The 12,468-nt window shown below is 43.7% G+C and overlaps 3 protein-coding genes and 1 long non-coding RNA gene across 5 annotated transcripts in view; 2 read left to right on the top strand and 2 right to left on the bottom strand.

Moving 5' to 3' along the window:
- LOC107221287 (mediator of RNA polymerase II transcription subunit 13-like) overlaps window positions 1–4,828 on the bottom strand; it is a 29,410-nt gene extending 24,582 nt beyond the window's left edge. The window contains exon 1 of one of the 2 annotated variants that reach the window (XM_015660225.2): window positions 4,615–4,828. In XM_015660225.2, the coding sequence (XP_015515711.1) occupies window positions 4,615–4,683 (69 nt within the window). In that variant the 5' untranslated portion in view covers window positions 4,684–4,828. The remainder of the gene's footprint in view (window positions 1–4,614) is intronic. The other variant, XM_015660226.2, reaches the window with a different exon arrangement.
- Window positions 4,829–4,894: 66 nt separating this feature from the next.
- LOC107221288 (39S ribosomal protein L50, mitochondrial) lies at window positions 4,895–7,125 on the top strand. The gene is made up of 5 exons (XM_015660227.2): window positions 4,895–5,054; window positions 5,282–5,424; window positions 6,323–6,525; window positions 6,610–6,729; window positions 6,884–7,125. The coding sequence occupies exons 1-5, from the start codon at window positions 4,980–4,982 to the stop codon at window positions 6,997–6,999; spliced, it is 657 nt and encodes a 218-aa protein (XP_015515713.1). The 5' UTR covers window positions 4,895–4,979; the 3' UTR covers window positions 7,000–7,125.
- A 321-nt stretch (window positions 7,126–7,446) lies between these two features.
- On the top strand, window positions 7,447–11,517 carry LOC107221273. The gene is made up of 8 exons (XM_046740619.1): window positions 7,447–7,744; window positions 8,457–8,612; window positions 8,709–9,023; window positions 9,638–9,796; window positions 10,018–10,214; window positions 10,307–10,475; window positions 10,637–10,805; window positions 10,910–11,517. Exons 1-8 carry the CDS (start codon window positions 7,673–7,675, stop codon window positions 11,320–11,322), a joined length of 1,650 nt encoding a protein of 549 aa, XP_046596575.1. The 5' UTR covers window positions 7,447–7,672; the 3' UTR covers window positions 11,323–11,517.
- On the bottom strand, window positions 8,468–9,759 carry LOC124294612. Its single transcript, XR_006904522.1, has 3 exons — window positions 9,482–9,759; window positions 8,692–9,066; window positions 8,468–8,608 (listed from the first exon to the last, which is right to left on the bottom strand). It is a non-coding gene; the product is annotated as an uncharacterized LOC124294612 (long non-coding RNA).
- Window positions 11,518–12,468: the final 951 nt, after the last annotated feature.

The following is a 12,468-nucleotide window of genomic DNA, read 5'->3' as shown; positions in this document are numbered from 1 at the left end:
CCTCTCTTTTTTTTTTCCCGCCTCGTCTCTCGCAAAGCGCTAAAACCCTGAACCCTGTTAAATTTGAGCTGGTCGTCGTCGTCGGCGGTGGTGGTTGTAGGTATAAAAGGCAGTATAGGCACGAAGGTTCGCAGGAAGGTGGGCAGAGATAGGTGGATAGGTGGTAGGTAGTAAGCGGGCGCAGTACGCGGGTCTCTGTCAAGCTGATCAATACGGGCAAGGCGACGTGCAAGGCCGAAGCAGCGGGCCGAACGAACAAACTTCAGACGACCGCCGCCGCCGCCGCCGCCTCCTGGCCTCATCCTCGTCTTCATCCTCATTCTCTCGTTACAGATCCACTTCTTCCCGCTGTTCTCTGAATTCTTTTTGATCCTGCTGGCCGCCGAGAAGAAAGAAGAGCTAAGCTATCGTGTCTCCAAGTTGACCGCTCACTTGCTACTCGATAATCGTTTATAAACTCAATGAAGTTTAATTACGACTGCAGGAAGCTTTTTTAAAAATTCGTCCCTCTTCTCCATTTATTCAGGAGAATTTCCGTTGCAGTAGAAATATATTCTCCGAGAAGAATCTTTGCAGTGGTGGACGCTACGGGCGAAGGGAAAAAGACGACGGAGGGAGTTCTTGTTGATGAAGGGGTGGGATAAACAAACCATAATTCTAAATAAATACGTGCATACCGCTAACATATCTAGTCAAGCTCTCACTTATAATATAATGCCATTCGTGCGAGAACGTCTACGGTGTCGTCACAGACGTAAACACACTTCGTATAGCGAAGAAGATGAAGAAGATCCGAGGCAAAGAAGAAGGGGGGGAAACGAATTCTCTCTATACTGGATAAATAAACAACGCAGCATGGTTCACCCTACGAACTCACAAACCATGTTGCGTTCCTTCTTGCCTGCCCGTGTGCAAGACACGTAATACGAGTCAAAACACGACTTACTCAAACGTGGTCGATCCAAATTTTTCAGAATTTTTAATATCAATTCGTACGCATTTACTGCGAGAGATAATATCTAAAAAACCCCTGATCATTAATCGACCCACCTATATTTCTCCCTTCTCATTACTCGTACGTACGATAAAATATTCGTGTGATTTTCAACGATTTGAAAACGCGACGAATGAAAAAACAAAGCTCGTCACGTAAAACAAAATTTTCGTTGTCTATCTTAACTTACTTTGTTTACATAGTTTTATTTTACCTCATCTTCGTCGCTGGCAAAGTGAAGGGAGGGCGACAGGCAGCACAACGCACGGGGTATCGTTCATTTGCTTGTTTGTTTATATTCGATGTGAGGGGAGGAAAAATCGGTACCATAGTCTAGGATGGGGACAACAACAACAAAAGCAGCAACAGCAGCAGCAGCAGCAGCAGCAGCAGCACCCGCGGTGGAGTGTTTCATCGATCCCCTTCGTAGCCCCGTTCAGTCACCGCGTTCTGTTATCTCCGCGTAGAATATTATACCGACCGAGGTGACGAAGATAATCTCTACCAGCAGCAAAGGTCAAGAACCGGAATGCGTATAGGTATGTACATACGTTATATACACAGCGCGGAATCCGACCAGCCAAAAAAAGAAAGAGGCAACAGCGAAAAAAATAAATAAATAAATAAATAAAACAATAAATAAAAATCCTGGAGTGAACAACGCGGAGTAAAAATGGATAGGCAAGAAAAAAATTCTAATCTCACCGTAACGATATTATTGTGTTGCAGATTGCATATTGCCCTTCGCTAGATTTTTCTCACCTAGATTCACCAGGTTTCTAAGATTTGAGATACCTTCACGGAAGAACGATAGAAGAAGATAGACACGAGAATTAACGAGAATGAACAACGACAGTAGCGAATTATAACAAACTGAAAACGATAAATCTTTTGAGCAATGGCTTTTGTCGCAGTACATTTCTGATTCGCGGTACAGAAAGAAAGAAAGAACAAAAAAAAAAATACGGATAACGGTGTATCAGACAAAAACAATATATTTTATGAAAATGAAATTAGATGAAATGAAAAACTAACCAGATATCACAAGGTATGAGGAATCCGGCAAAAGTCAAGAAAGAGAAAAAGAGTCTAGCAGCCAGAACTCGGCAGGGGTCTTAAGGTTGGGCAGATGCGGGTTTACCGATTAGTAGGTTTGGAGAGGCAACGAAAGCATCATCAACAACGGGCCAGTCAACCGCTTAAGGCTGACAATAAGGCAAAAGCAGTAAACAGACATTAGTGGGTCTATACAACCATTGTACATAACAGACGTGCATTTACCAGGTTTCTTTTCGATGCAGAAACACAGTCAAGCACGAATCCATACACACCGTATCTACCTATCTAATCATCTAACCATCTATCTATCTATCTATCCAGCTCTCTCTCTCTCTCTCTCTGTATCTTGCAGTGGTGAATATTGTATATCACGGCGAGTAGTTTTGTGGAACGTGCCTCTGTGCCCGTGTCCTTAGTGCAAGGCTTTCACCTAAGCCGGGCCAGATACAGAACTGGCCGGCCGAATAGGAGGAGGAGGAGACCGGTGCTCCTAGTATCACCAGTCTCAGAGTAATCTAACCACCACCAAGGAATGATTTAGCCAACCGACGATTTGTTAATAAGTAGATAGGTAGATAGCTAGATATTATACATAGACGAACAGAAGATAGCCAGATAGATTGTTTCTCGTACGGATTAGTGTGCGTATAGAATTATAGGTACAGGCCACACAGCCTGCAAATACACACATCGCGACTTGTTGGATAGTGTGGAGGTATCAATACTAACAGTGGTACTACCATCAATACTAGTAGTAGTAGTAGTAGTAGTAGAGGAATAGTAGTAATAGTAATAGTAGTAGTAGTGGTAGTAGTAGTAGTAATAGTAATAGTAGTAGTAGTAATAGTAATAGTAGTAGTAGTAAGCGAGTGAGTGAAGTTGGGTCTCGCGCGTAGTAAGTAGGCAGAATAGGAGCGTGAACAGCAGCGGCAAGCGCAACATAGCGGTATGTGGCAACAGAGCGGCATGCTTTTCTTTGCGGCCATAGGGCGGCAGCACGCGTCCGTCCATCCGTCGGCACGGCTCACGTCTCACGGTTACGTTATACACATTGTACCAACAATATATTTACATACGTATATATCTAGCTCGTTGTGCGCCTCTACATGCGCGGCGATACATATGACCATGTATGTACGTATGTGTATGTGTATATATATATATATGTACGGTACATAACTACGTACACTTACGGTGGTACGTCCGAGAAACTTCGAAGAGACTTTCTTGCAACAATGCAGGCGTCAATATACATATGCCAATATCAAAACATTGGGATTAAGCGAGAGCAAATCCTTCCAAAGATATAATACCTATAAACAATCTTGCAGTACATGGTTGTTATCGATGGATGGATGGATGGATGGATGGATGTATCAACGACCTGCCCGTATATCCGCACGGAAATTTCTTCTTTCAACGACCACGCAACATCCCTTCGACCAAACGTTAACACTCCCCCCCCCCCCTTCTGTACCCGTTACCAAAGGACCACAACCGGCGTGACACAATTTCCGTAAGGCGAACGGTGATTCGCACCTCCTCCCTCGCATTGCTGGGGAAAGGAATGTTGCGCACGCGAGAGAGACAGAAAGAGGGAGAGGGAGGGAAGAGGAGGGAGGGAGAGAGAGCTGCTTCGACTACACTACCGCGAGAAGGAAGATCCTACTCCTCGTCCTCTTAGCCACCACCACTACCATTGCTGTTGCTGCTGCTGCTGCTGCCATACGTTATCTGTACGACTAGCTAAATAATACCGCAGCGATTCATCACAATGATAATAATAGTTGTAGTAATGACGACGATGATCGTGATGATCTTAATGACAACGATTGTTAGATGGTAAGAGGGACAGACAACAGAGAGACGGATCATAAGTTGCAGATAATGAAAGTATGCAGAAGAGAGAGAATCGCGATTTGTATCTACTCGAGGAACACGGAACCTGGTTGAAGATAATCGAGGAATCAGGGTGAATACCTGAAACTAGATTAGCTCTAGTTTTTCGCTCTACGTTGGGCAATCGTTCGGGTGTCCTTGCAATCTTCCCCAATCCCGAGTGACGCGAATCGAGCATGACATTGGGGCAGACAACAAACTTCAAATTGATAAACGGAGGCGAACGCGAGGCGGCCAAGCAGCGAACAAGACTCGCTCAAGCACTCACGCACTCTCACTTACGTCTATCACGCACGAAAGCAGGGACACGCATACGTAGATAAGTATACATACGTCGTAGGCATACCGAGAGGCGAAGGCGAGAGACAACGAGAGCGTTAAGAAAACGATATACAAACATTACGGGAGAAAGGGACGTTCCCGTCATCCGTCGTGGTACCCTACCGTACTTATTACGAATGGATAGAGTTTTCAGGCGTTAGGCGGGGCAACGGGTAAAATAGCGCCTTGTAGAACGGTACTTGCGAACCTAAACCGGGATTAGGGAAGTCCGTCTCGGACGAGGTACGACATGTAATCGCCTTAGATGCGCGATATCCTAGAGTATTAGGTAGTAAGTAGGCCCGAGTGTTTTAGCCTGCACCGCTCTGTGCACTACTCACCAGAGCGAAGAAGTTCGTGTGGCAATCCTCTAAGCTCGCGCCGTTAGTTTGATGCGATGGATGCGTCATGGCTGCTCCATTTTACACTTAATCACTAACCAACACTACACGCACTAATTAACCCCGGTATTCCAGTTCGAAATCGATGTTATTCGAGAACATTTAGGAGGGTTTTCACCTTTCAATGGCGACTGTAAAATGGCGGATCAGGGCAACAACAAGCGCAGCCGCCGGCGCCCCCTTACTCCTCAAAACCGAACCACGGCCGGACTGGACCAAGTCGATTCGTCGATTCACAGCTCGTGCTGCCACTGCTTCTGCTGCTTCTCGTTTTCCAATCTTCGAACGCTACTTCGGTTAACAATATGGCGGCGCTCATACGGCATGCTTGGCAAGCGAGTTCTTCCAAATATTCCACACTGCTGAGGAGCGCACTAACGGTTAGTTCATTCCCTCTGGTTTCGGGACGCCCGGCGTCCCCTCGCGTCATATTCGACCACTCCGATCATACGTCCGAATAGCGATATCTTTGATTTTTTTAACCCTCTCACCGCGAACCAGAAGAACAAATTTCGGTATATTTCAACACGACCACCGCGCACCGACCGTATACCTATACGTATAACAGTAACGTGTAACGGGTTTACAGTTGTTGCTTCAATTTCAGGGTGGCACGACTGATGCTCGCCGTGATTTCGCCGCGGTGAAAAAATTTGGCAAGAAGAAAAAAAATGAGAAAGAAGGCAGATTCCGAAAAACGATTAACCTTGCGACACTGCAGGCCGAACGAGAGTCACTCGCCACCAGAGGGTAAGCGTAACAGACCCTTTCTAATCGCAATAATCAGCTGACTGTGTGACACCCGTGACGATACAGCGATATACACTCGTATTCTCGCCAAGCTACACCGTTCGTCTCACGAAGCCGAGAACCGACTGCGGCCATGTCGATCCTCATCCCCTCTCCCCCACTGCCGCCGACAAATTTGACAGATCGCACAGCCGAACTTCGGTGCGAATTACGACGAGGGCGCCACCGCATGGCCACCCTCAAATCATCGATCTCGGCACTCCGACTCCCCCCCACCAACTAAAAAAAAAACAACTACCCGCGACCGCGCCGGCTCTGGGCTTCTTCGCGAGGCCTCGCGCGGAAAAAGATATACTCGCTGATACTCGGGGGAGATTATTGTATATTGATTGAAAAGCTCACGGTTATCAATGAGAATCATATACGGCTCTTTCCCGCCTCCCTGACGTCATGAGTAGATTTTTTTTTTCTTCTGCCTTGTTCTTCTTTTCATTTCTTTCGTAATAGAAGTTATGTCTTTTTGAACACACAATGAAACCTCGAGCATTGTTTCGATCGTTTCGATTAATCAATTTAATCCCTATTGTTGAAAATTTTTTATCGGAATTACTCACGTCAGGTTTTTTTTTACAGATTTTTCTTCATCCAAGAATTACTCTAATATTGTGCGGTAAAAATAACAGATTGTTACACACTCTTCCGTGAAACGCGCTTGCTTACCTGGATGACGTCAGGCCAATTGTGCGCTCAATCCACACGTCCATCTTTTTTTTTTAAATAATAACAATATCTCCTGGAAATCATTGAATTTACCAAGTTGTTTTAAAAACATTACAGCAAACTCGCAAAGTAAGCTCACGATATTCATGTTATTCAATGAATTTTTTACATCTTTTAGTTACTTGCGGCCGCAAAAATCTTACTCACCGGCTACTGACGTCATGGAACGTCTGGACAAAGTTTGCCATGACGAAGGTTTGAAAATTGTAAATGAAACGCGTCTGGACGAACCAATCGTACGTTACAAATTGTTCACAGCGTGCGGAAAAGAATTCAGTCATGCGATTCCGAATTCTCTGTTACACACCGTGGAGACTATTGGTGAATAAATAATCGATGTACCTTAATTGTACAACAATCGAAATGAAACGAATCTAATTTATATTCGAAATTTTATTCTTCCAGCTGACCTGCGCAAGTTTTATCTAACCCCTGTAAACGCCACGGTACCCTTGGACGCTATGCGGGACCAAAATTTACCTGAGAATCTACATATTCAGTACGAGTATCATCGGTTTATTCCTGGTTGGTAAAATTTCAACAATAAATGATTCGGAAAATTTTCGAAACGTGTAGATATTGATCGTCAATTGCTGGTGTTTACCACCTTAACTGTGTTTAACGATTGTAATTTTGTGGGTGAATTCCACAAACTGAAAGATGATTTACTCATTTCCAGAAACGGATACCATGTTCGGAGGGAAGACCGCTTTTCCGAAGAGCTCTACTCTTGTAACAGGTTTGAAATACAAGAAGAAGTACCCAGGTCATACGGCCAAAACTTCTTGGCCCTGATTTTCACTTCCCGAGCCTGGTTAATGTGCAAATTTAAAAAAAAAAGAAAAATATTCCATATAGTAGTCATGTATATTGAATTGTATGATTTCAATCACCGTTAAATATAATCGGAGATAAAAACTGTGCAAGAGAAAATCATTCGCCCCCAATTCACACGAAAGCTAGTTATAATATCTTCAACGCGAATTCACGTATTTCGATCGTTTTCCAATTCCGAATGTAATCAACGCGAATAATGAGATTGTAATTATTTTTTCAAATTTTCCTACCGTTTATTTATATATTATAGAAAAAAAAGCTTTCGCTAAAGCTTAAGAAAATATCGTATTGTATTACCAAATTGCTAAAAGTCTGCAGCTTCTTACAGCTTATACGAGTACGAACAATGTGGGTGTAGTAAGTATACGCGCCCACCTACACAGGTATTGTACGCACGTAAAGCAGCGCAACGTTATTTTCTTCGATCGAACCATCGCTCCCGTGGCAACGTCTTGCGTATAAATGCATTTCATTCAAAGTTATGGCGTTTGGGCCGGTGTTAAGATTTACGGCAAGCCGAAATAAGACGGTGGACAGCAACATGTCAGTCAAAGAGCTTGCGGTGCACTTTTAGAATATAGATTCAAGCGTACACCCATACATACACAAGATACTTAACAGCTATGCAAAAATGCCACGTGTCTCGAGCTCCACGGGCCTTGTTGCTGCGCGAATTCGGCCTGTCTCTAGGCCGAGGAAAAAGGTTCGCATATTTTTTCATTCAAACACTTGCATAATCGACTTGCTGGATTCTAATGTAACTACTCACTACTGACAGTTCACCATTTGAACAGCCACCGTAATTTAGCAAATTAAATGTACCTCGTATTTATTCATAATTTTATGCAATGTGATTATCGACGATTGATCAACCCTATAGAATGCCAGTAAGGGATCAGACAGACTCAAGCCCATCGATACCTTTTTCGGCCTATGAACAATCTCCGTCTCCTAGAGCGGGGTTTAGATAGACATCAAAAGAATTTCTTCGGTTGCGATTAGAGTGTGAATATGAAAGGATAAACCTGATTTCTAATTGGGGGCTGAACGAGATAGGCATATACTTACCCACACTTTATTGATTCGAATATTACCCACAGAGTATCTAACTCGTATCTTTTGTGAGACAAAAAATTGTTGGTTTGCAGGTAAACCACATTAAAATGATTGTTTAAGAATTGTCTGAACGATTTCAACATCAAAATTTCGGTATAACAAATCGTGACTTCGTTTTGCTGTTTGAAATATCGTTATAGATTCATAGCTAAATTTTGTTAGCGTAATTGGGACTAATACTAAAAGTTTTTAAAAAAATGTATTTTTAATCCGAAAGGTTTGTACTTTTACTTTTTTTTTTTTTTTTTGGAAACGCTGTGCCTTCTTCCGTATTTGCACATAAGTACTTGCGTTTTCAGCAAATTGATCTCTCTGGATGCACGAAACCGGCTCCGTTCGTTCTTCGGCCATTCTCGGGTCTGTTCAATCCGTATCCCTACGGATGTTCTGTACTGTGCAATCATCCTGCGGACGGGGAGGCCAAGGATGTCGTGCGCCGTGCGAAGGATTGCTGGGTAATATCACATACTTTAATTAGACAAATGCATCGCTTATCAACTGAGGAGAAACAAAACGGACAAACGAAATACATACCGTCATCTCTTCGTCAGGCTACAGAGGGCAAGGCACTGCTTCTCCCCGCGGAGATGGAACTCATCCGAGCTACTCTGCTGGCCGGAGGTCGATCGCAAAGCGGAAACCGCCGCATCTCGCGTGGTATTGCCGATCATGCGGCACCCGATGCGACGGCCGTCCCCGAAGAACTCTTCCGGCACTACGCCGAGACCGATTCCCGGCCGTTGACTCCGACACCGACTCTCGCCAGTGGTCCAGCACTCTGCGTTACCTCGCCTGATCCCCCCGCGGTTCATCCCCGCGAGCGTACCACCCTTGTCCTCGACCTTAGGGCAAACTCTCAGGAGCAGGTTGGTGCTTCTGGTAATTCACACCCTTAAGCCTTAGTTGTATCTACAGTATCAGAGAGAAGAATCTTGTACTAGCACAGTACTTTTGTTTCTTTCTGTATAAATTTCCTTGGAGTGAAAACTGCGTAACTCGTTAAAACTGAACTTTTCCACGTCAATCGCTTCGAGCGAATCAAATCACTCTAAATTTGACTCGATGCAGAGAGTGAGTATTCACTATATTGGAGTGAAATATTCACTCGATTTGGAGTTGCGCAGTTTTCACTCTCGCTCACGGAGGGAAGAAATAGAGCAGATTTTACTCAAAACTGCTCGAAAAGCGAGACACATCAGAGTTTTTGGTAAAAAAAACCCATGTCAACTATATTTATTACTATGAATGTAGCAGATTTTACTCTGCACACAGTGGTTTTCACTAATTCTGCAGTAAATTCTGCATTTTACGAATTATATCTTACCAACAAAACCTGATGTGTCCCTCCTTTCCTTTAGTTTTGAGTAAAATCTGCTTTTTTCTTCTCGCCGTGCTTAGTGATTGTTCACACCTTGGAGTGAATTCTCACTCCAGGACATTGAGAGAATTTGTCAAAGCCTCTTTTCACACTCTAATCCAGGATATAGAGACCCTGAGTTGGCACGCGCTGAGTCTAGAGCCGTTACCGAGTCCACGGAGAACCGAGGTCTTCGTCCCAAGGCCGACGCTGTTGTTGCCACTGAACCCATCGACTTCGGTCCCAGCGGCGCCGCCGCCGACGGTCAATGTCAGCAACGCGGTACGCTACATGCCGCGAGATAACGTCCTCGCTTATCTCAATCTCAAGTAGCATAATTTTGTTGAATCAATCCCCTGGCCACGGATCGACGCCATCATATAACGTCAGTTGCATGGAGCGTTCTGCAAAAAGATTGTTATCATAAATAATTGTAATCGGTGAAACTTACGCACAGGTTTTATGCGCAAATTATTTGTAATCGAACTAATTCTTTTCTACAGAGTACGCCGAAGAATACCGCGGGTGAAGGTTCGGACAGCGAAAGTGACGAGCCGTCTATGCGGAGGCGCGGAAAACGCTTACGTAAACGGAAATGCCGGCGCGGATCAACGTACGGCCAACAAAATGAAGTCAGAGATCCTCCCGAGCCCCTCGAAACGCAGGTCTCACAGGTTGAGATTGGCCTCGGAGACAACTCGTTAGTTACTTACTGCAGCGTTTAGTGCAAACGGGCGATAAACTTGCCTTTAATATATTTAGAAGTGTCGAATAGTTCATAATTTTTTCCAGAGCCAGACCTCCCGTCGCCGACGGCACGATTTTGTCACATTCGAGTAAAGAGCCGATCGCATCGCCACCGTATCACATTTTTCCGGAGAGTTTCATAGATGCCGATATTCTGAAACATTTGGGAAGGCAATTAGACCGCGACACGGTCGAAGGAGAATTTTCTGCTAAGGTAACGGAAGAATAGCCCATAAGTGCGCATTGTACGGTAATTAACCCTTTTATGCATACATTTTTCCTTACATGCGATTCACTTAAAATTTGCATACATCAGCTTTTGTCGTCTCTAATTGAAGGGTTAAGTGAATCACATTGGTGAAACATATGTTACAGCGAAAAATCGCGCTAGAAGAGGCTTTGAGAGTAAAATCATCAGAATCCCGAAGCGGAAAAGAAGTTAAGCAAGAAACAGGACCCAGCGCATCGTCACTGAATGTGCCGAGGGTATTTTCTCGACAAAGTTCCCGATTTGAACTTCCCCTAGACAGTAGAGCATTGGCCGGTAAAGAAATACATTTCCTCTCGAAGTTTCTTCTCTTTGCCATAAAATGATATGTCCCACGAACGCAATTTCGGTCATAGATCAACTACTACGTTATACTTTAGAAATGTCGCCGTTGGATTACCTCGGCAGACATGTTTTCGTAACCCCTGGAAGGAAGCTAATCTTCAGGCGAGCCTTCAACAGATATTTCGAAGAAGATTCGACCGGAACGAGACGCATGCTCCCGGACAAGATTCAAGTCGGGCTGGAAGAAGTGATGGGGCGATCATTCACTGAGGATCAATCATTCAAGTTTGCAAGCACCGTAGGTCCCGTCCAAATTCCGGTTGACTTCCGGACTTGGTGCGGAATTTGTGCCGCTGCGGAAAGACTCCTTGTCCCCCTTCCACCTCGAGACGCAGACCCGCCGACCTGGATCGAACGTGTCGACCTCGAGGGCCTCGAACGAAGACTCAGATCCGTCAAAGCCGATTCCAAACTGGCTTTGCTACTAACGGAAATTCGGGACCGTTGATGATTCATGACTAAATATTCTTTTCAAAACTAATTGTCGTATCTTATTTGACCTCCAACATAATTCATTACGATATTACTTATTACGAGTTTTATACATGCGAGCACAAATTTACCATCATTCAAATTAATCGTATTTCAAAATTAATGCTTGTTCAACTTCAAAATGGGAGATTGGAACATGAATAAACCAATTTAAACCAAATATTCGTCCACCCGGATGCAGTAAAATTCTTCACGGAATGTCCACTTGAAAGGGAGATGGCGCTACTGCGTGCACGATCTATTTAGAGTTCTTACCGATGACAGGTAATCTGGGACATCTGAATTACCGATCGGAGTTGTAAGATTTCCAACGGGCCCAATCAATTTCAAATTTTATACATTCGAAAAGTACATACCTATGCATACCTGGCTTACACTTGTGTACACATCGCATCAAAGGAAGCGATATATCATGTAAAAGATTATTGCGCGGCCCCATATTAAAAAAAAAACCACCATGTATATGGCAATCACGCGTGCAGAAATGAAACTTCTAAAATCTATATGAGAGTAATTTAGCGTGACTGTACTGCTAAAAAAAATGGCTATTTGAAGAGCTTATATTCGAACAAAGCGGCTGAGAGAATGAAAAAGAGACAGAGAGAGAGAGAGACAAAGAAGGATAGGGAGAATTAGCAATACCCGGTTTTCATTTGAAATACTAAATAGGCTTTTGTGTTCAGGGACAAAGGCAAGACCGTTGATAAGGGTCATTCGGGGGTTTAATAACATTGCGGTTCATAACAGAGCGTTTCACAAAACAATCTGTAGTTGATCCCAGTGAAGAAATTTCACTTCAATATATGTAACTTATTGATTTCGTACTAATCGACTGGAATCTACAACTGATATTGCGATCGGTTCAACGATTAGCTGGTATCATTATCTTATTTGCGACTAAAATACTACGCGTAGACACATGTATGCGAATTCGTTACAACATACAATTGCGTACGATTGCGTAGAAGTCCGAACGTCGATGCTATAACTATACCAAGGGCACAGCTGAACATCTTATAACAAATAGTGTGCAAACATAAATCGGAGATAAAGTTTTCAAATTTTTCAACACAACGTTTTATCGCTTCTGAAAGAGTATAAA

Source organism: Neodiprion lecontei, chromosome 5, assembly GCF_021901455.1.
Source record: "Neodiprion lecontei isolate iyNeoLeco1 chromosome 5, iyNeoLeco1.1, whole genome shotgun sequence".
Lineage (NCBI taxonomy): Eukaryota > Metazoa > Arthropoda > Insecta > Hymenoptera > Diprionidae > Neodiprion > Neodiprion lecontei.
Note: the sequence above shows the minus strand (reverse complement) of the source record. Positions and strands in the feature narration are given on the sequence as shown.

What these genes read in the sequence shown, in the direction of transcription:
- LOC107221288 (XM_015660227.2), top strand. Translation starts at nt 4,980, where the DNA reads ATGGCGGCGCTCATACGGCATGCTTGGCAAGCGAGTTCTTCCAAATAT. An exon ending in GAGTCACTCGCCACCAGAGG is followed by an intron (nt 5,425 to 6,322) that starts GTAAGCGTAACA and finishes TACATCTTTTAG; the next exon opens with TTACTTGCGGCCGCAAAAAT. An exon ending in GTATCATCGGTTTATTCCTG is followed by an intron (nt 6,730 to 6,883) that starts GTTGGTAAAATT and finishes ACTCATTTCCAG; the next exon opens with AAACGGATACCATGTTCGGA.
- LOC107221273 (XM_046740619.1), top strand. Translation starts at nt 7,673, where the DNA reads ATGCCACGTGTCTCGAGCTCCACGGGCCTTGTTGCTGCGCGAATTCGG. An exon ending in CGGTCAATGTCAGCAACGCG is followed by an intron (nt 9,797 to 10,017) that starts GTACGCTACATG and finishes TCTTTTCTACAG; the next exon opens with AGTACGCCGAAGAATACCGC. An exon ending in AAGGAGAATTTTCTGCTAAG is followed by an intron (nt 10,476 to 10,636) that starts GTAACGGAAGAA and finishes CATATGTTACAG; the next exon opens with CGAAAAATCGCGCTAGAAGA.